General features: G+C 45.2%; 1 protein-coding gene across 1 annotated transcript in view; it reads left to right on the forward strand.

Moving 5' to 3' along the window:
• Nucleotides 1–22159, forward strand: part of LOC139212420 (neuronal PAS domain-containing protein 3) — a 294675-nt gene that overhangs the window by 71484 nt on the left and 201032 nt on the right. Inside the window, exon 2 of the mRNA XM_070842965.1 lies at nt 13429–13527. Within this exon, the coding sequence (XP_070699066.1) occupies nt 13429–13527 (99 nt within the window). The remainder of the gene's footprint in view (nt 1–13428; nt 13528–22159) is intronic.

Here is a 22159-nt window from a genome sequence, read left to right on the forward strand (position 1 = left end):
TTATCCTGATCTTCACTGACAGTAAACATCTCGAAGTCTTCCTCCCGCTGCCTCACAGTGTGGACGTGGAGATATATAAAGGAGCGGCGTCGGTGCACGGCAGCTCAACAGCAAACCTAAACTGCAGGGGTCTGTGCAGTATCATCAGCAGACTGGGAGATGGTGTGTGTGTAGGAGTGTGTGTGTAGGAGTGTGTGTGTGTGTGTGTGTAGGAGTGTGTGTGTGTGTGTGTGTAGGAGTGTGTGTGTAGGAGTGTGTGTGTGTGTGTGTGTAGGAGTGTGTGTGTAGGAGTGTGTGTGTGTGTGTGTAGGAGTGTGTTCGGGGTAAAAGCAGCTCTATTCTCCAGCTGAAGCTCCTCATCCTCTCTGTTTTCATACTGACACACTGTGAATGTCAAAGAGCTGCACGGAGCCACGCCTGTCACTCAACGACCGAGTGTGTGTGTGTGTGTGTGTGTTAGAGAGAGAGAGAGAGAGAGAGAGTGTGTGTGTGTGTGTGTGTGAGTGTTAATGTGTCGGGAGGACCGGTGTGTACTTTAGTGTGTCCTATAGAGAGAGAGAGAGGGAGGGAGAGAGAGAGGGAGAGAGAGCATTGTGAGTTTCCAGAGGATCTGTGTGAACAGTGATGTGTGACAGAGAGAGAGAGAGAGATTTGGGGCTCAGAGAGAAGAAGAATGGGCGATCGAGCCAGAGAAAGAGAGAGGGTGGAAAAAAGAGAGAGAGAGAGAGAGAGAGAGAGAGTGGTAGATCGAGGCTGGCAGACAGTGCTGTGATCTGTGTCTGACTCTGCTGGATTTAGTGAATCAGAGCCACAGACGCTCCGTCCGTCCGTCTGTCCGTCCGCAGCCGGCTCGCTGCTCCAGAGGCCGCGTGTCCAAAATACATTGTCCGCCATCTTTGATGTTTTATTTTATTTTGACGTTCTAATAGTAGGTAGCTGTGTCCTGCCTTTCCCACTCTTCTTTCTTTCTTTCTTTCTTTCTTTACCATCTTGAGGTGTTTACTAAATTTACCCACAAGAGTCTGAGTCACGCTCGGCGCTCCAGCCGTCATCTTCCTTCAGGTGACTTCAGGCCAAACAGACATTATCCAGACGTCCTGCAGGCTCAGGTCCGATTCATCTTGGTCCTGCGAAGGAAGAGGAAGAGGAAGAGGAAGAGGAGAGTGGACATGGACATGACTGAGCACTTCCTCGTGCTTTCAGCTCCTGAGAAATATTCTTCCTCCGGCCTCCTCCTCCTCCTCATCATCTTCAAACGCTCCTCTTCGCTCTCGCCACACTGATCTTTATTTGTCTGAGACCATCAGCTCCTGACGTGACGCTGAAGATCCAACGGAAAACTTGATCGGCTTATAAACGAGCCTCCACGTGATCCGATTTAAGTGTCCGGTCTGACAGCAGGCAGCCGGTGGAGCCACTCAAACCACGTTTAGATATTCTGGACACACGGACCTCGTCTGTAACCCTCCGTCAAGGCCTCCGCTCTTTTTTATACCTGGATATGTTTATTTATCTTTTTATGCTCTCTTCACATTTGTCTTATTTTATTTGTGGAAAGCAGCAAAAGCAGCAGCGTGTCGGTCCGTTCTGACTTCCTGTCTGTGGCTCGCAGCTCCAAGCTCATTGGTTCCTGCTAAAAATCAATCACTGTGGATTTTTAAAGTAAAGCACCTTAAAATATGAAAGATGTTTCTGCTGATTTAATAGATTACTTTAGATCACTCATCAGTATTTACACCAGTGGTGTGTGATGAAAGAGGATTCAGAGTGAAGTGTGGCGTCCTGCTCCTTTAACACACCTGCAGTATGTTGCTTGTGTCTTTGCAGCATTTTGATTGGTATCGATACGTGTGTGTGTGTGTGTGTGTGTGTGTGTGTGTGTGTGTGTGTGTGTGTGTGTGTGTGTGTGTGTGTGTGTGTGTGTGTGTGTGTGTGTGTGTGTGTGTGTGTGTGAGATCAGCAGGGACTCGGCTGATCCTGTCTTACCTCTGAATGACTGTGGTGAAACCTGCTTGAATCTCTCTCTCCCTTCACTCAGACACACACACACACACACACACACACCTACACACCTACACACCTACACACACACACACACACCTACACACACACACACTCTTGTTTACCGTGTCCTGCTGGGATGTCTGGCGATACGGAGGTGAGGTGCAGAGAGAAAATAGAGATTCTCTTGTTTTCTCTCGCCTCCTGCCTCTCCACCTCTTTCTTCTTCCTCCGTCTGTCTGAAACCTATTTTTTTATCAAACGCTGTGAATGGAAATAGTCAAAGCAGATTAGAAAATGTACAAAAACATTCAGTGAAATGAGAGGCTGAGCATATTAAAGGGACACAGCTGTGAAAATGACACTGAGTTATTCCACATTCAGACTGAGCCTGGAGAGATATTTACTGATCTGAAAGCAGAAACTTGTTTGACTTTAGACTGAAGGCAAAGTTGGCTGATGAGTTTGGCAGTGAGCAGTTTGACGTTCAGAGTTTTATTTAAATGGAAAGTCTTTATATTCCTGATATTTATGCACCCACAGTGTGTGTGTGTGTGTGTGTGTGTGTGTGTGTGTGTGAGGTATTAGCGCTGAAACAAGCCGTAAGCTAGAAAGGTTTCTGGTGTTTCAGTTTCTTTCACTGGGGTTAAAACGACCAACGTGACGAGAGCAGAGGAGGAAGTCAGGTGATGTAAAATAGTCCACGAAGGGACGTACAGACGGGACACACCCTGGAAACTACAGAACATGTCGCGAGTAAAAAAGAAAAAAGTCAACGTTGAGTTATTTTATTAATAATAATAATAATAATAATAATAATAATGATCGTAATAATAATAATACATTTTATTTAAGGGGGCCTTTCATGGCACTCAAGGTCACCGTTCAAAATACAAATAAAAAGTGCATCATAACATATAAAAACTAACAAGACAATTCAGAGACAGGATCAGAGGGAGGAGGAGAGTTTTCAGTCTGGTTTTAAAGACCGCGATGACGAGGTGAGCGGAGGGTCCAGAGAGATGGACAGAGGAAGAGGATCAGAGGGTGTGGGCAGGTCCAGAGAGGAGGACTTTAACTAAAGCCTCCTTCCTAACATGACTTTAAAACATGTCACATGAGTAATACAACAACTAACTAACCAACCTACCTACAACTAACTAACTGAGTAGTGTTGCTGCCTAAACCTAACCCAACTTCAACCGGGTGATGAACGTCCCCATCTGTCCTACAGAGGGCGCTGAAAACACTCAGTTATGTTATGAGGAAGTTTCTCCTCCTCTCCTCTCTCCTCCTCTTCCTCTTCCTCTCCTCTCCTCTTCCTTTCCTTTCCTTTCTTTACCTCTCCTCTCTCCTCCTCTCCTCTCCTCCTCCTCTTCCTCTCCTCCTCTCCTCTCCTCTCCTCTCCTCTCCTCTCCTCTCCTCTCCTCTCCTCTTCCTCTTCCTCTTCCTCTTCCTTTCCTCTCCTCTCCTCTCCTCTCCTCTCCTCTCCTCTCCTCTCCTCTCCTCTTCCTCTTCCTCTCTCCTCCTCTTCCTCTCCTCTCCTCTCCTCTCCTCCTCTTCCTCTCCTCTCCTCTTCCTTTCCTTTCCTTTCTTTACCTCTCCTCTCTCCTCCTCTCCTCTCCTCCTCCTCTTCCTCTTCCTCCTCCTCTCCTCTCCTCTTCCTCTTCCTCTCTCCTCTTCCTCCCTCCTCCCTCTGAATGTCAGACTAACCTTTAGCCCAGACATGAGGGCCTCTTGTTTTCTCTTATCTCTCAGGTGACATGCCCACTCGCGGGCTTGTTTGAGTGCGTGACAAGACCCCTCGAACATCAAACGCACCGCGAGCAGTTCAAACACAGGGCTCCCTTCCAAAACGTTCCTCTGTAATTCTTCAGATATAGAGGGGACGGCGAGCGGGAAGTCAGAATCTCTTTCTCTGATGTCGCAGCTTCGGCCTGACTCGATGTGAAGACGAGAGTCTGAAGCTGACAGCTTGCTCCGTAGATTCATCTTTTCCTGTGAAAGCGGCCTCCTTTTGTTGTGGCGGAGGAGAGTCAGGAGCTAGAAAGAGACACCTTCTTCCATCCTTTCCAGCTCTGTCACCCTGGATGATTCACTCTGATAAAGCATGTCCCTCACTCACAGATTCATTTATTAATTTGTCCTCCTCAATTAACTCAGTCGAGTGTGAGAAATAGCAACAGTTCCTGTTTAAAATGTACCACAGAGACGCACGTGAGCGGCAGCAGCTGGCTTATTATCGCCTGTGAGGTCAAGTGAGAGGGACTTTTTGTAAAAGTGCACAGAGAGAATGAAAGAGGTGGTGAAAAAAAACTAATAGGAATGTGGGAAAGAGTGCTGTAGGAAATTGATAGAGAAAACAGAGAGCCTGTGTGTGTGTGTGTGTGTGTGTGTGTGTGTGTGTGAGATGCAAAGTGTGTATACGCTTCTTCATGCTTTCATGCACAGATTTATTGCGCTTGAGTGTGTGTGCATAATTTGTACATGTGCAGCACCACCTGAGCTGGTGCTTTTATGTTTGTGTGTGTGTGTGTGTGTTTGTGTGTGTGTGTGTGTGTGAGGGAGAGAGAGGGACACACACACACACACACACACACACACACACACACACACACACACACACACACACACACACACACACACGTCCTGTAGAGTGGTTCTACCTGTAAATGTCAGGCAGCTGTCCTCAGCGGCTGACAGCTAAGAAATCAGCGGTAAATCAGGCCGGTAGCTCCGTTAAAGAGGTGATTAATAAACATGTCATCTGTGTGTGTGTGTGTGTGTGTGTGTGTGTGTGTGTGTGTGTGTGTGTGTGTGTGTGTGTGTGTGATCCTCTGTAAACCTCATATGCTTTAAGACACAAAAAGGGAGGGAGGGAGGGAGGGAGGGAGGCATGACGGCAACGGAGAGAAAAGGGTGACGATGATGAAGAGGAGGCTGCTGATTTACAGTAACAGTGACAGGAAGTGGCCTCTTTAAGAGAATAAGAGCTCCCTGCCTGTCTGTCTGTCTGTCTGTCTGTCTGTCTGTCTGTCTGTCTGTCTGCCTGCCTGCCTGTCTGCCTGCCTGTCTGTCTGTCTGTCTGTGGGAGGAAATGAAGAGGCCTGAGCTGCAGCGCCGGACTTTGGGGACTTTTTTTTTTCCCCCTGCGTCGTTGTTAAAACAAAAAGAGAGATGCTGAAGCTTCGCCCTTCATCACACTTAGTGCTGCGACCGCGCCGCTCTCTAATGGAACTTCATCCATTTCAAATGACAGAATCCATTACAGCTGCATGCAGCGCTCTGCAGCGCAAGTGTTGCATGCTCTGGATTTATTCTTGTTATTTGCTGATAATGTGTGCATTTTTTTTTTTATTTCTCTCTCTCTCTCTCTCTCTCTCACGCTCGAGCTGATGATTAACTGGAGAAGAGGCAGCGCATGTTGGGGGATATATTCAAAAAATAATAATAAAAATAGTTGTGGTTTCTGCAGTTTGCATAAGAAATAGAAAGTCCTGCTTCTGGGCTTCACATGTCGCAGGATGAAGCTCCAAACAGCAAAAAGTTTATTCTGCAACTTGACTGTGTTTTCATCAGGAGAAGTTAGTGTGTGACGTTTAAGATCTCTGATGTTTGGAAGCTTTGAGCCATTTTGTTAAAATAAATCAGAGTTTTAAGTGTCAAATAAACTGTTTTAATGCTGAAGTTAATTAAATGACATTATTGGCTAAACTTTGTTAGTAAAAAATAATATTCTTATCTATGTAATATTATAAACTTGGCTCTGAAAAGCAGTCATAATAAACAGACAGTAGCAGGTAAAAGCACGACGAAGTTCTGTTTGCTTTCACGTCACTTCACGTTGTTTTTTTTAATCTTAAACCTAAATTCACTGATAAATAAGAACACGCATGCAACCAGTGATGTTTGGGAGATTAATTAGGCTGCACGAGTTAGCCGATAAGTGATCGTTCAGATAGTGACTAATGTTCAACTGGTGGTTTGTAGATGGTTTGGTGTGTGTGTGTGTGTGTGTGTGTGTGTGTGTGTGTGTGTGCAGCAGTGTGCAGCTCTCCATCACCGCTGCCTTGATCTGATAGCTTGTATTATTGTGTGATGTTGCTGCTTGGACCTGATAATAACGTGTTAAAACACCAGCAGCTGCTGTTCTGTGAGAGATGAGGTCAGTCTGAGCTTTACTCTGCAGCCTCTGAAGCCTGTTTCTAGCATTTTGTACTCGTCGTAATGTTAAAGAGGTACTCTGCCCCCAACTTGAAGGAAGATGGTTTTGTGTTGGACTAGAAATCCAGTCGATCGGACGAGTCTGGACAGAGCAGGATAACTCAGGCTGCCTCTCAGTGACCTGAAACAGTCAGAGCCGATAGCTTTTGCGGACTTAAAGGATCTGTAAAATGGCGTTCTTCATCATCTACCAGCTGTTAGCGCTGTGTGTCGGTACACGTGTTGTACCTGTGTGTGTGTGTGTGTGTGTGTGTGCTTCCTGTCACCTCCTGCAGGAAATAAACCCTCATGTAGACACAGAAGAACGTCAGCAGCTCGTTACGTCTGATCGTGTCAGTAATCGTTGGTTTAATCCCCCCAGAACATTAAATATTAGACTTTGTTTAAAGTCTGGGCTGTCAGTGATTCTCCTGCTGCAGCACAAACTTCAGCCGGCTGATCTTTTATTAAAGCCGCTGACAGCAGACCTGCTGAGCACGATTCATGCAGCAGAGGAAAGAACAGGCAGTCACTTACACGGAAAAACATCTCTTTTAGTAATGACCACAGCGGAGTTTGACTTTATTTCATTTATAAGAGACACAAGTGGAGATTTAACACAGAAAAATATGCTGGATGTTTTTTTATGAGTGTTTACTGATGTAACTTCACGTCTAGGCCTTATTATTAGAAGACGTAGACTAAACCTTAAAACCAAATATATAATAGATGCAGACGCTCAAGGAGCATTTTTAAAGAACTGACCTCCACATGTCCTCATGTCCTCTTTCTCCCAGAAATGTAATCAGTTTCTAAAATTCAAAAAATAAGTCTTGACGGCTCAGAAAATGTGCTCACATTCTCACTTTTGAAATTACTTTCACTTTCCAAAACCGCCCTTCAATGTTCAAAACTGTCTTCATTTTCCAGAAGTGTGTTCGACTTTCTAAAGTTGTCTGCACTCAGCTCCAACTTCCTCCAAACACATCCTCGCTTCATCAAATGTACGTTCACTTTGTCAGGTGTGTTTCTCCAGAAAAAACGGCTTCAGTCTCCCAAAATGTCCTCATCTTTTCCCAAAATCATTATTTTCCGACTCACTTTTCTTCCCTGTTTGAAAACATCATCACATTAGTTTTGTACTTTAAGTCTCCAGTATATCTTCACTCTGTAGAACATGACGGCAAAAGTGCCTTAATCAAGCTCTCTGCTTTCAGTTTTCAGTTCACAAAACTATAGATCGGTCCTCACAAAACCAGTTAAAGAGCACACACACACACACACACACACACACACACACACACACACACACACACACACTTGAAACACAGTTCTCTGAAGGGAGTCAGTTTGGGAGTTGAACCCTCGTCCAGCTTTACTGCTGCACTGGAGCAAGACTGACGGCCTAAACCTGGACCAAACATCCAGACCAGCTGGGGACACCGTGTGTGTAGGTGTGTGTGTGTAGGTGTGTATTATGTGTGTTATTATGTGTGTGTGTGTACCAGAGGGTTTGGATTTGACCCTGCCCTGGAAGTGCTTGAACATTCTCATAACAAACGGAGGGGTTACAGCTAGTCAACAGGGGACCAGGTGTGTGTGTGTATGTAGGTGTGTGTGTGTGTGTGTGTGTGTGTGTGTGTGTGTGTGTGTGTGTGTGTGTGTGTGTGTGTGTGTGTGTGTGTGTGTGGCGTCGGGGCTGTTCGCTAAACTGACACATTTTCAATCACATGGTTTATTCTGGGGAAATTGTTGAAAATGAGGAAAAAGGGCAGATTTCTGCGGCCCTGTGGGCAACAATAGGACAAGCCAGGATTAGTTTTTCACTTTGTGCGAGTGTGTGTGTGTGTGTGTGTGTGTGTGTGTGTGTGTGTGTGTGTGTATTCTAAGACAATGCCCTGGTAGCCAATTTGTAATATATAGTCGGCCTTGAAAAATGGCCCAGATCTCCCCTTCGCGTCTGCAATTTAGCTCTGCCGGTGCCCGGCAATACCCATTGTACTGCCTCCCACCACTGCCATTTTGTCCTGATGGAGTGTGTGTTTGTGCCGAGTGAGTGTGTGTGTGTGTGTGTGTGTGTGTGTGTGTGTGTGTGTGTGCATGAGTGAGTGTTTCTTTACTTGCTTATGTGCATCTCAGTGTGCATTTACCCGTGAGTCTGTCTTTTGCGTGTGCATGTTGGCGTGTGCAAGCAAGCGACTGTGTTTATACTCAGGTTATTGAATTTCTGCTTGTGCGCCTGTGTGTGTGTGTGTGTGTGTGTGTGTGTGTGTGTGTGTGTGTGTGTGTGTGTGTGGTTGCATTGTTGGTGTGTTGTACTGTTTATTTGTTGTGTGTGTGTGTGTTTGATGCAGTGCAGCCACTCGTCCACTTTCCAAAATGACTGCGAGACACCTGAAGGCATCAATGTGGAACAAATGGACAGATTGCTGAAAAAGACAGAGAGAGAGAGAGAGAGAGAGAGGATGGAGGGATGATGGAGAGATGTAAGACAGAAGGAGAAAGGAGGAAGAAAGAGAGGAAGTGAGAGAAGAAGAGAGCTGGACAGTGGTGAAAGGAAGGAAGGAGTGAGGGAGTAAGAAAAGCAAACAGGGAGGAAAATAGAGGATGCAGGAGAGAGGGATGACGGTAAAGGAAAAAGGAGGGATGATTTAAGCATGGGAGAGAGTGAAATGCAGTAAGGAAGGAGACCGATGTGGGTGGAGGGAAGGATGGAGGGATAAAAACGGGGAAGGGAGAGAGTAGGTGGAGAGAGAGAGGGGGGGGGGGAATAGTGTGTGAGAAGAAGAAAATGAGTAAAAGGAGAGAAAGAAGCGATGTGAGCGGTGGCCTGGTAAACCTTTCTCACACTGCAGATAGAGATCATTTCACCAGAGGTCTCTGTTCTGTTAATAGGAGACACGGCCGAGTGGAGAGGTCAGCTGTGTGTGTGTGTGTGTGTGTGTGATACTGACCATTGAAATAAATAAAAAAAGACTTGGCTGTAGCTGTTAGTCGTCTGAAATCGTTGCTGTAGCTTTGGTCTCAGATCACCAGACTAAAAAGATGTAAAAAATGAACTGAGTTTGGTGTAAAATGTTGGTGTCATAAATACCAGTGAGCATTTACCCCAATTAGGACTTTACCACTAATTAATTTCACCACATTTGTCCACGTGTTACATCCAGCTGGTGCACAACAGAAGTAGCATTCAGTCACCTGATGAATTACGTCCACTATTATCTTAACTTTTAGCTCCAGTTTGGTCTCCACCAACTCCTGAGAAAGATGTCCCTCTCTTTAGCCGTTATAAGTTTCACACTCTTCACCAGCTTGTTGCTGCCAGCTGTAAAAACCAAAACAGTTAGCTAAAAGATGCTAAAAGATGCTAAAGAGGCTAAAAGATGCTAAAGAGGCTAAAAGATGCTTAAAGAGGCTAAAGGATGCTCTTAAAGGGACTAAAAGTGGCTAAAAGATGCTCTAAAAGAGGCTAAAGATGCTTAAATAGGCTAAAAGAGGCTAAAAAATGCTCTAAAAAAGGCTAAAAGATGCTAAAGAGGCTAAAAGATGCTTAAAGAGGCTAAAAGATGATCTAAAAGAGGCTAAAGAGGCTAAAAGATGCTCTAAAAGAGGCTAAAGAGGCTAAAAGATGCTCTAAAAGAGGCTAAAGAGGCTAAAAGATGCTCTAAAAGCGGCTAAAAGATGCTCTAAAAGAGGCTAAAGAGGCTAAAAGATGCTCTAAAAGCGGCTAAAAGATGCTCTAAAAGAGGCTAAAGAGGCTAAAAGATGCTTAAAGAGGCTAAAGGATGCTCTTAAAGGGACTAAAAGTGGCTAAAAGATGCTCTAAAAGAGGCTAAAGATGCTTAAATAGGCTAAAAGAGGCTAAAAAATGCTCTAAAAAAGGCTAAAAGATGCTAAAGAGGCTAAAAGATGCTTAAAGAGGCTAAAAGATGCTAAAAGAGGCTAAAGAGGCTAAAAGATGCTCTAAAAGAGGCTTAAAGAGGCTAAAAGAGGCGAAAAGATGCCTAAATAGGCTAAAAGATGCTCTAAAAGAAGCTAAAGATGCTAACAGAGGCTAAAGAGGCTAAAAGAGGCTTAAAGAGGCTAAAGGATGCTCTAAAAGAGGCTAAAAGAAGCTAAAGAGGCTAAAAGATGCTCTAAAAGAGACTAAAAGAGGCTAAAAGATGCTCTAAAAGAAGCTAAAGAGGCTAAAGGATGCTAACAGAGGCCACCGTAGCTGAGGGACAGTGCAGAGAAGGAGGCCGTCGTCTTTGGTTTCATCATAAGCGACACTTTTGTCCCCGTGCAGACTCATTTAACCCATTGTTGACATGACAGTCTGATGTGACGTCCGTATCTCTCTACCACTAGGTAAATGTTTCGTAGGACGGCTGACTGGTGATGCAGCAAACACTTAAAGTCTCTTCCTGCGCTTGTTTCTGCTGCGTGAGCTGAGAGCTGATCCGACGATGTCTGTGTCCAATCAGGCTCTGACGTCTGGTGAAACCTGGTTGTATAATCAGTAAAGTGCGCCGACCTCCCTGAGAACAAACCTGCTTTTCTTCTCCTCTTTTTATCTTGTTTTTTGTCTTCCTCCCCCGACAGCAGCGATATGTTTCCTAGTCATGCATCAAGAGATCAAATCTAAAAGTAATACAATCTCTGGACTTACATCTCGGCGGTTTAATTTGAAAACCAACTCCCTCTGCCTTCTCCCGCGGCTTTAAAACTGAAATAAGTTATGCCGGCGGTGCCCTCGCTTCACCCTCTGACAAGAACAATAGCGGCCGGCTCGCCTCAGAAAACTGTGTTTTACAATAATACTCGTCCACAAAGCAAGACCGACAATGTCAATGGTTTTATGGTGCGCTACACAGTGCAGCTAATGTTCTCCTGCAAGCCAGCATCGCTTCGCTGCCTCTCCCTCCCTCCCTCCCTCGCTCTCCCGTCTCTCCCGGTGTCTCTCTCCCTCTCTCCGCCTCCCCCTCTTCTTCTTCTTCTTCTCTCTTTTATTCTCCTCGGCTCTCCCCTTGCTCCCTCTCTCCGTATGAAAAATCCATTCCGGCATGGGTTTTGACAGCCTGTCTTTGGTGGGTGTGTAAAATTCAAATAATTCACTGTGCATAGACAGTCACTTTGGGGCTGCTTTGTGTTTTGTATTTGACTCCGTGTCACTTCAAGTCCCAGTCGGCAGGGTTTAGCTTTTCAGAAAAGAAAAAGGAAAAAAACCCACCAAAACTGGAGGGTTTTCTGTTTTTTTTTTTTTATTTTTGGGAACATTTCCAGAGGCAGGAGCTGTCGAAGGTGACCAGCCGTGGTTGGCAGGTACATCTGGAAATTCACCCGGCACTTCATAGCAGCCGACAAGAGATTTAACGTGGAGTGTTGCTGATAAATAAAAGTTTCTTGTCACAGACGAGGACGAGAGAAATTAAATAGTTTGTGTCATTGCCTCCTCAGTCTGAGTTATGGGACTTGGTGCAGACTTCTTCATCCAGTTTTGCCCTTTTGTTTCCTCTTAGATATCATCTTTTTCACTGTAATACGATCCCACTGTATCCACAATGGGGAGAAATCTAGTTTGGTACAACTCTACTTTTGTGTAAACGTGATCAAGTTGACATCATACGACGTGATAAAGTCACATGGCTGCACTTGTTTGCAGGTCATGAACGTGAAACGCCTCCACTATTCATGGAAAAGTGCAACGAACGTCAGCTTCTGCCTTCCAGGTTTTCACCAAACGAACACGACTCAGTTAGCACGCTAACGTGGAAGATAGCATGGAACGACTTCCTTCAATATTTGGTAACACATCGCAATAATAAATACTTAATTGAGGCACATATTTATACGTTTAGTTTTGCAAATTTAGATTCATTTTCCAGCAAATTTATCATTGTAGTATTTAAGTTATTTAGCTACTTGAGCTCCAGGTTGGTCTCCACCAACTCCTGAGAAAGATGTCTCTCTCTTTAGCCGTTATAGGTTTCACACTCTTCACCAGCATGTTGCTGCCAGCTGTAAAAACCAAAACAGTTAGCTAAAAGATGTTCTAAATGAGGCTAAAAGATGTTCTAAATGAGGCTAAAAGATGCTAAAAGATGTTTTAATGAGGCTAAAAGATGCTTAAAGAGGCTAAAAGGTGCTCTAAAAGAGGCCAAAGAGGCTAAAAGATGCTTTAAAGAGGCTAAAAGAGGCTAAAAGATGCTCTGAAGTAGGCTAAAGAGGCTAAAAGATGCTCTGAAGGAGGCTAAAAGAGGCTAAAGAGGCTAAAAGATGTTCTAAAGAGGCTAAAAGATGCTTAAAGAAGCTAAAAGATGCTCTTAAAGAGGCTAAAAGGTGCTCTAAAGAGGCTAAAAGAGGCTAAAGAGGCTAAAAGATGCTCTGAAGGAGGCTAAAATAGGCTAAAAGAGGCTAAAGAGGCTAAAAGATGCTCTAAAGGAGGCTAAAAGATGCTTAAAGAGGCTAAAGAGGCTAAAAGATGCTCTGAAGGAGGCTATAAGAGGCTAAAAGAGGCTAAAGAGGCCACCGTAGCTGAGGGACACTGCAGAGAAGGAGCTACTTGAGTCACTATGCAAATATTAAAGTGTGTATGAACGATGCAGCATCACACTTCTACTGCTCTCCAACTCTGACGGTATGAAAATGAGCTTGTGACTAGCTTGTCTGTTCTATCGTGTGTCGGTATATTAAATATGTGTGAGGACTCATCAGGAGCGGATTAAACCGTCACACTTCTCCCTGTGGTGGTTGGACTGGTCTTACCAACATGGCTCCTGCATTAATAAAATTAATAAAATACAGATATTTGTTGTGTGTAATGAAGGATCTGGCTGCTTCTTTGGGTTTCGTGCCGCCGCTTTGAGGTTTGTCAGTAAATTAGCAAAAGATTAAAGGTTTTAGAAGCTCATTAGAAAGGTAAGGGGGGTGTTTTTTTGTCCACTGAGCTAAAGATGGCCAACTGTTCCTCATTCTCCACAGGACTCTGTAACCAAATTATCATTTACAGCTTGTCTCCACATATTTTGCTCTGTATGATTCCTTTAGTTTCTTGTTTGTTCATGATGATATTATTTCCTTCCTGCTTTCTTGCCTTTTCTTTATTTGCTCCCCCTTTTTTTTTTTACCTCCATTGTCTCTCTCTCTCTTCCTCCTCCTTCCTCCTCCTCTTCTCCTGCTCCTTGTTTGTTACGGTTAAGAATCGTTAAAGAACCTCTCCACGTTTTTTTGTGTGTTTCACAGTGACCCCTACTGGGAGCGGCCAGCTAATGCAGGCAGCTGCTCCGCCGCCCGGCCCAAGACCCTTCACCTGGCCGGCCAGCAGCACACCTCCTCACCATGGTAACGTCTGTGTGCACTCGTAGTAGCAGTAGTAGTAGAGCTAGCAGTGGGCGTAGCGTGTGTGTGGAGATATGAGCAGTGTGGATGGTTTGAAATAACTTTGTGTGTTTTGTTTTTCCCCACTAATCCAACCTGGATGGATGTCTTGTGTCTCTTTACGGAGGCCTGTTCAAACATTAAGATTAGCCTTTGCTTTGCTAAGGAAGACTCTTGACTCTCAGAACATAGCGAGGAAAAGCTGCAGCCGTGCAAACTGGCCCGTTGCAGCTCGATGGCGTCGCCTGTGACTCACTAGTGGCTGATTTTGGAGGTCAGCTGGTCTGTTGCAGCTCCCACAGACCCTTTTTGATGCTTCACCAATACTTGAGATGCGACTGTGCCAGATAAAACTCCATCAAAAGCTCGACCAGCCAACAGAACATCCATCTATCGTGGTGTTTGTTGTCGTATACAGCAGCGTCCTGAATCCAGCAACGAGGGCTTCAGTCCGTCTTTAACTGATTGAATGACGACGGGAGAAGCGATTTTAAACAAAACCTGAAGGAAAAGTCGTTCTGGAGGCTGAGAATGACATTTAAGATCCACGATATCGTTGCTTCTGTGCCCACGGGTCAGTTTAAACTACCGTTCATGTCATGTCTTCTGTAGGTTCAGTCCTGCAGTGCTGTTTAGTCTTAGTTGGTTCAGTTGATGCTGACCTTTGAGTGGACCAGCTGACGTTTCTACGCCGTCTCTGCTACTGTGAGGAAGTAAAAGTAGTCAATTTTAATGTAAAACTAGAGATGAAAATTTAATGTTTGAATGGTATTTTACTTTGAGGATAATTCTAAACCCTGTTTTTACATATTCTGGAGTCTAAATGACTGGTTGGTACAAAGTTTTGGAATTGGCTGCAATGTAATCCTTTAGGGCGACTGTGCTTGTCAAAGTAGGTCCACTAAAAGTGCTTGTTTGAGCTCAGAGTGTCTGACAGCATTATGGAAAGGATCCCTTATAGAGAGAGACTTTTTAGTTTAACCAGAAAAAGTCACCATATTGCTCTCCTGAAAGTCACCAAACTCCATTGACAAAAACAATAATTTTACACGAGAGTTGTTTGTCTCATACTGCCTCAGTCAGTTTTTTTGTTTTTGTGTTATTGTGTGACTTTGGAGTTTCAGTGGGTTCGTTTGGATCCAATTTGATGTAACACACAGTAACAGTAACACAACCAAAGTGACCAAATGAGGCAGACGAGAGCAGCAACTCCTGTGTTCTGGGAGGTAAAATGACTGTTTTTGTCAATGGAGTCTGGTGAAGCTACTTTAATATTGCACTCGCTGTTTCTTTTGTCGTTAAAATTGTACGAGGGCTCAAACCCCTTGACTCTGACAGCACTAAATGGTGCGTTTAAGAGCTTCAGGACCAACACATCACAGCAGACTGTTAGTGTGTTGAGTTTACTGTATCTTGTTGTATGAGCGTGTGTGTTTTCTGTGTGTTATTTGTGTCGATTGCAGCTTTTGTAAGACGGTGCCATGAAATCGTGTTGTTCCTCTCCAATCCGTCACCCCTCCCTACCCTCTTTTACTGTTTCTCCTCCTCTTTCTGACTCCCCTCTCCCTCTGCATTGCTCTTCTTTCCTCCCCCTCCTCACCCTCCTCAGAAGTCTTTGTCAGGAAACACAGAGAAGAAGGGATTTGACACCAGGAAGTGAACTGAGGCCTTGTGTGTGTGTGTTTGTGTGTGTGTGTGTGGTGGATTACAGTAGTGGAGAATAAAGGGGGGGATTTGTGTCGGAGTCAGGCGGAGAGCTGAAAGGAGACAGCAGTTAATAGCTCATTATGGGACGAGCTTAACACCACGTAGGTCATACAAACACATTCTGAGAGCCGAGGCCTTTTCACACACATCTGACAGACTGGAGGACTGTTGTGCTGCGTCTTTATAGAAAAGAACTCAGTAAAACGAGGTTATATTCAGGCCCACGGCTGCAAAACGGCACCGCGTTTGGCTGAAATTCTGACGGTGTGTTACAGAGAACAGCTTTTTATAAATATAATCATTCCTGAGCTCAGAGATGTGCAGATTCTACGGAACAGATTTTCAGTTTTCAACAATCTCAAGTGCAGGTTTCTCAAGTCAAGTGCATCAGAGTGAGTTAAAGTCTATTTAAGGAGTTTAAAAGGTTGTGGAGGAACTACAGTGATAAATAAGTAGAGTTACATGATCCTAACAGCACTCGGGCTGCTTTTTGAAACTTGAAATGTTTACAGAAGAGCATTAATTGCATTTCCACGGCAGGAAAACTGTCAATAAAATAATTCTGGAGTAAAGATGCAGTAAAAAAAACCCAAAAAAGAGGATTTGTTGCCTGCTGCAGCTTTTATTTTGTATCTCAGAGTCCAGTCTGCCTTCTGTCCAGGCTCGGCGGTGTATAAACCCTCGTCGGTGAGTTTTGAAGTGCACGTGCAGTCCGAAGCATCATGACTGTTGCCACGGTTACCTGCCACTGATTCAGAACTGCGTCTTAAAAAAACGTTTTTCCTGTGCTGCTGTTTTTGGTGTGTGTGTGTGTGTCTGCGTGTATCGTGTGTGTGTGTGTGTGTGTGTCTCGCTTCCATTTGCTAGGTGTGTTTCTGATGTTAAGTGTGTGTGTGTGTGTGTGTGTAGAAGGTGAAATTGAGATAAATGGTGGAGGAGCCGGGTGGCCACAGAGGCCCCTGATACACACTCCACCTGTCTACTCTGCTTACAGCTGTGTGTGTGTGTGTGTGTGTGTGTGTGTGTGTGTGTGTGTGTGAGTGTGTGTGTGTAGATGCTACCATACATTAACATGTAAAGGTATCTTTGGGTTTTCATCACAGTGTGTGTGTGTGTTTACTTAAATTAAGTGTGTGTGTGTGTATTTACATGCTTATCTCTGCCTGAGCAGGATTACCTGTGATTCCTTTCCTCAGCTACTGTGTGTGTGTGTGTGTGTGTGTGTGTGTGTGTGTGTGTGTGTGTGTGTGTGTGTGTGTGTGTGTGTGTGTGTGTGTGTGTGTGTGTGTGTGTGTGTGTGTGTGTGTGTGTAAGTAAGCAGAGTGGTTCTAAACTAAAAGAGACAGATGTACCAGGGAGAGCAGGCCCACTGCAGGGAGCTGCTGTTATTCAAATAGTGCCTGAGCTAAACTAGAGTGTGTGTGTGTGTGTGTGTGTGAAGAGAGAGGATAAAGAGCTGGTGTGGTGAGCGACAATAGAAAAGGAGGAAAATGGAGGGAGGTGAGAAAGAGGAGAGGTAGTTAGAGTGTTGTTTACTGCCGTTAGAAGACAGATCTATCATTATCAGAGCGAACAAACGGGACGTCTGAATGTCTGGATTCTTAAAAACAACCCGTATTAGTGTTTTGCTCGTCTGACGCCTCCATCAGCGGGACGAGGATGCAGCTCCACACAGCACGAGATGACTTTAAAATGACTGAGTGTCGACAACGTGTGACGCTGCTGTTTTATTTCCTGTTTCCTGTTACGCTGATGGTGTAACAGAGGAAGTCATGACGTGGTGACGTAAAGCTACAGTCTGTGGGTCATTAAGTGATAGTTTTTAGTTCCTCCTCGGCTGAGTCGAGCCGAAAAATGTGACGTCACCAGACTGCAGGCCACTGATTGGCCAATCAGGGAGTGACATCACGAGAGCGACTCGTTCACAAGAATCAAACCCTCTGTTTTTAAAACGCTGGAACCAGTTTTTATTATTCCTGTGAACGACGCTCCACGTCCTCAGTTGTGTTTGTGTTTGTGTCGCATACAAATGACGCCACCGGAGTTTCGGGCCGCGTTGCTATGACGACCCCCCCACTTTGAGGTGGTACGCTACTGTAATGGGAAACAAGCGAAGTCGAGGCGAGCAGAGCTAAAACTGTGTGATGGAAAAATAACTCAACTTTTTGTTTCACACGGAAAATGATTAACTCAAACCATCATTGTTTTCCAAGGCTTTTATTTTGAAAGTGTGAGCGGATGTTGCGTGTGTGTGTGTGTGTGTGTGTGTTACTGAAGGTGTCGTGTCGTGCTGATGCTTTGAGGAGGTTAAGTGTGACATGTGATACTCAGCTGAACCTGAATAGTGTGCAAAAAGAGAGAGAAGAAGAAGAAGAAGAAGAACAAAGGGGCCGTAAAAGGATGTAAACATGTACGTATGAGGATTTATGGCAGATGGAGAGAGAGAGAGAGAGAGAGAGAGAGAGAGAGAGAGAGAGAGAGAGAGAGAGAGGAGAGAGAGAGAGAGAGAGAGAGAGAGAGAGAGAGAGAGAGAGAGAGACCGGAGGAGGTGTAGCAGGTGTGCTGTCTCGCCCCAGGTCTGTCCTTCAGAGACGACGGCTCTAAAAACACATAAATCCTCCTCCTCTACTTCTTCTCCCTTGTTTCCTCCCCCCATCTTCCAGTCTTTTCTCCTGCAGCACTTTCTCTCCTTTGTCTCCATCTTTCCATTCTCTTCTCTCCTCTTCACTTCTTCCTCCTTTCATTTGTTAGTTTTATTTTTATTTTATGTCTCCCTCTCCTTCCTCTTCTTCTCCTCCCTTTATCTCTTATTCCCCTTTCCATCTTTCCCTCCCTTTCCTCCTCATCCACTTTTTTCTTGTTGCCGTGGAAATCCAGACATGTATTTCCTGGTTGTGTGTAAACTGTAGACTGTAAAAAGGGGGATTCTGCTGGATCTGGCAACCCTGACGATTCTTCCTCTCATTATATTTTCTTTCTTTCTCTCTCTATCTGTTTAATAATCTAACTATCAGCCTCTTGTCTAGTTCTCACCAAGGAGCTGTCTGTCTGTCTGCCTGTCTGTCTGTCTGCCTGCCTGTCTGTCTGTTTGCAGCAGGATGGTGGAGCGGTGGAGGAAGGATGGAGGGTGAACGTACAGGAAACATGACTATTGGCCTTCTAGTTCCTTACCTTCCTTTGTTCCTCTCCTCTCTCTCCTCCCTCCCTCCCTCCCTCCCTCCTTCTGCGTCCTATCTATATACTCGTTCACCTCTTCCCTCTCTGTGCTGACTCTCTCTTCTTCTTTGTTTCCTGTCCTTTCTCTATTCTTGCATCCTTCTTCGCATCCTTCCTTCCTTCCTCTCCTGCATCGAGCTCACCTTCATCCCTCCCTCCCTCCCTCCCTCCCTCCCTCCCTCTCCGAGCGTCGGTTTGATGGCGGAGGTGTGATGTGTTCTGATGTGGGTGTTTTTTCTTCTCTCCCATGTCGCATGAGTCGACTCCTGGCGTGTCGTTGACTTTGTTCAACTTTCTCTCTTTGATGCCACTCTTTCTCTCTCACCTTGCCTTTCTTTTCTAACCTACTTTCCACCTTCTCTCCAAAAAAAAAACCAGTATAGATTCACCGCCTGTGTTTCTTTTTATTTTGGAGAGAGCACCCTGAATTCAATAATTTAACCTTTTCTCTTATTTTGTCTTTTATTTCTCTATATTTTATCATCTATCTGTGTCTTTGTCTGCCAGGAAACATGTTAATAATGGATTGTATAGATTTAGACGAGGAGAAAGTGTGTGTGTGAGTGTGTGTGTGTGTGTGTGTGAGTGAGCAGCACCGATCTTTTGATGTCCTGATGTGATGTTTGTAGTCCAGGAGCATTGATCTTGAGGCCCATCTGTCTGATTGCCACTGAAATCACCAGTCAGAATGTTTGATGAGGGTGTTTGATAGAGATCGGCAGGACGAGTCTTAGCTAATATCACCTGACGCCTTGTTTACCTTCCAGAAATCCAACAGGAAGACGGTAAACTCTGTTCAGCCGCTCCGTCCGTCCGTCAGTCCGTCAGTCCACTGCTGCAGTTTTACTCTGCAGGTCGACACCATCCTGAACTTCTGTGGTGTTTTACTGCGTCTTTTAAACTTCTAAATATACACTAATGTTTTCTCCGTCTCCCAGAATCCTCCAGGGAAGCAGCCTGACCTTTCTGATCAGGCCTGCAGGTTATAGACGGGATAGATAGAGTCAGAATCACAACAGTAGCTGACTATCATCAGTATTTACTTACAGGGTTTGCAGTAAAGATGAAGATCAAACTTTTTCTTGATCCCTCAGTGGGGAAAGTTTGTCGTTACTGCAGCTCAAGGGGACAGACAGAGCACACAGTTGAAGAAAGAGACAATAAAATAAACATAATATATACAGAAAGAAACCTTATATACACAGAATACAGTAATCACAAAGGAACAACAACAGGATGGGACGGAGACATTATACGGATTATTGCAGTAAAAGTGGTCATGTAGCAGTAAAGTGTCCCTGTCAGTGTTTCCTGCTCTGTCTGATGTTTGTGGATTAATATTCCTGCTGCAGTCATTTCATTTCATCTCCTTTATGTCCCGTTGGGTTGTTAAATCTGCAGCGGTGCATCACGGTCCGTGAGGTTACCGTGTGTTTGTAGAACCACCGAGAGTCTCTGAAACCTTCTCCTGAGCTCAGACCGACGTTCAGACACTTTCTTCAGCTTCAGGAGGAGGATTCAGCATCAACACACGAGGAGACTGGTGGTTTCCAGCGGAGAGGAAGAGGACGAAGGGCTGTAATCTGTAACTGAGGCTGTCAGACACATGTAGTGCAGTAAGAAGTCCAGTGTTTCCCTCTGAGATGCAGTAAAATGAAGTATAATGTAATGCAGAACTAAATGTACTCCTGGTCACATGACGTTATGTCCTCTCTTAGACAAAGATGGACGGCTAACAGCTGACGCTCGTGTGGTTTGGTGAATTCTCCTGGTTATTCTCACCTGGCTTGAATGTGATCCTGCATTTAGATGGTTTGTGATGGTTTCCTGCAGCTTCAGCAGAGTTCAGTGTGTCATCGTGTCGCCGTGGCTTTGGATGAGAGTTCAGCAGCAGATTTTAAACAGCAGCAGCAGCAGCACGTCGTCTGCTGATCCGTCCAGCAAGAGGTTTTATTATTTAGTCTTATTTTTACTGTACTGACAACTATTACAAATCCCTTTCTGTCACCGCGGAGCTTCCACTGTGCCGCACCGAGGGAGTGACACCACCAGACATCCACGGGAACATTTGAACTGTTCGTTTGGCCTCTCTTTGGATACCTGTCAGTGAACGCCACATCACTCCTCATCCCTGTGAATCCCTCTCCTCCCATCACACCGCTAACTCATCTCTGACACGTGATGCACGTGAGCGACGGCGCGTGACGTGGCACGGTCCCAACTGCTCGCAGGAAAGCGTCGGAAACGACATCTTTTTTTTTAATGTTTGACGAGCGTTGAGCGGCGGGCCTCAGCCTCAGCCTCAGCCTCAGCCTGCTCCCCCGTCTCCCTCTCTCTGATAACAACTCCCCCCTCTCCTCGTCTATCCGTCCTCATAACTGCAAATCCCTCACCTCATTGGACAGCTACCCACCTGTGGCGCCCGCCAAGAATCACTCAGATCCACAGCTAACGCACACACACATTTCCATCTGCACAACATGTATTTATTCTGCCTTATTCCCGGGGTTTTGTTTACAGTGAGGAGATGTGACTCTCACCTCGTCTTAACCTGCCGTGCCGCTGCTCGCTGTTGCCTGCGGCACTTTTTCAGCATCGCCCCGGCTTGTTACTGCAGCGAGCGCTGAAATAAACCCGCTGTTTGTCTCCATCTTGGTGCCTATAGATGTGTTTTGCACAGCTTTAACAGGAGGGGTGTGGTGAGGGGGGACGGAGCCTCGCAGGACACTTCCCTCCTCCACTCTGAGGCCTGTTCTGCTGCTTAAAGGAGGAATAAATCCACTTGACGCCAGCTTCACTTCCAGTGTGATGCCGACCTCGCCGCATGCCGACGGCAGGTCTGATCCCGATGGAGAATTAGTTCCCTTCGTTTTAAATGCAGCTGCAGGTGAAGCCGAATGAGAACGTGCTGCACCCAAACGTAGCTTCACCTAATGCCTCATTAAAGATGGATGTTTCAGGCCCTTCCACTCCGCAGCACACATGAAATAAACCTGCTGCTTTTGCTCCATTACGGCGATTTTGATGTGTTTTAGACTTTTGTTTCTTTCTTCTCGGGGGAGACGAGAGAGTTTTGCTCTTAGCCTAAGTTTTTTTTTAATAGACAGACGGTGAAATGAGGCCTTGTTTGATGTTTGTCTTCATGTTCTGCTGCTCGAGGCAACATTAAATCTGCACTATAACCTCAAAACTACGGAGCTGAACGTCAACTTTTCCAGCTTAAACTCTGAGCGCTCAGGTGTGATGTAGATCCAGTCCTCACTCTGGTGTTTATTTCTTCCTTTGGCCATTTCTTAGATAGTTTTTTGGTGATATTTTGATCTGATATTTGTCCAAATCATTCCTTAGCCAAGTCATTTCTGTGCCTGAGCCTAACCACCTGTAAACCAGGAGGGACGGAGACACTCTGACTAACACTGTGCTGCAGGCACATGTACAGTACCAGCTCTTCTGTTCATTTAGTTTGGAGGACGCGTCGGAAGACTCACTTCAAGCAAACAAACTGTGCAACAAGCGAGGACTTGCTCCAGTAATTACTCTGTGCCAAGCAGCGCTGCTTTATAGTTTTGCACCGTCTGTTATCTGAATCCTAGGAGGAGACGGAGGAATCCCACGTTAGTCCTGCCGTAATAATCCTGCTGGCAACCACTGTCGAATCAGAACTTCTTCTTCT

Source organism: Pempheris klunzingeri, chromosome 13 (genome assembly GCF_042242105.1).
Source record: "Pempheris klunzingeri isolate RE-2024b chromosome 13, fPemKlu1.hap1, whole genome shotgun sequence".
NCBI lineage: Eukaryota > Metazoa > Chordata > Actinopteri > Acropomatiformes > Pempheridae > Pempheris > Pempheris klunzingeri.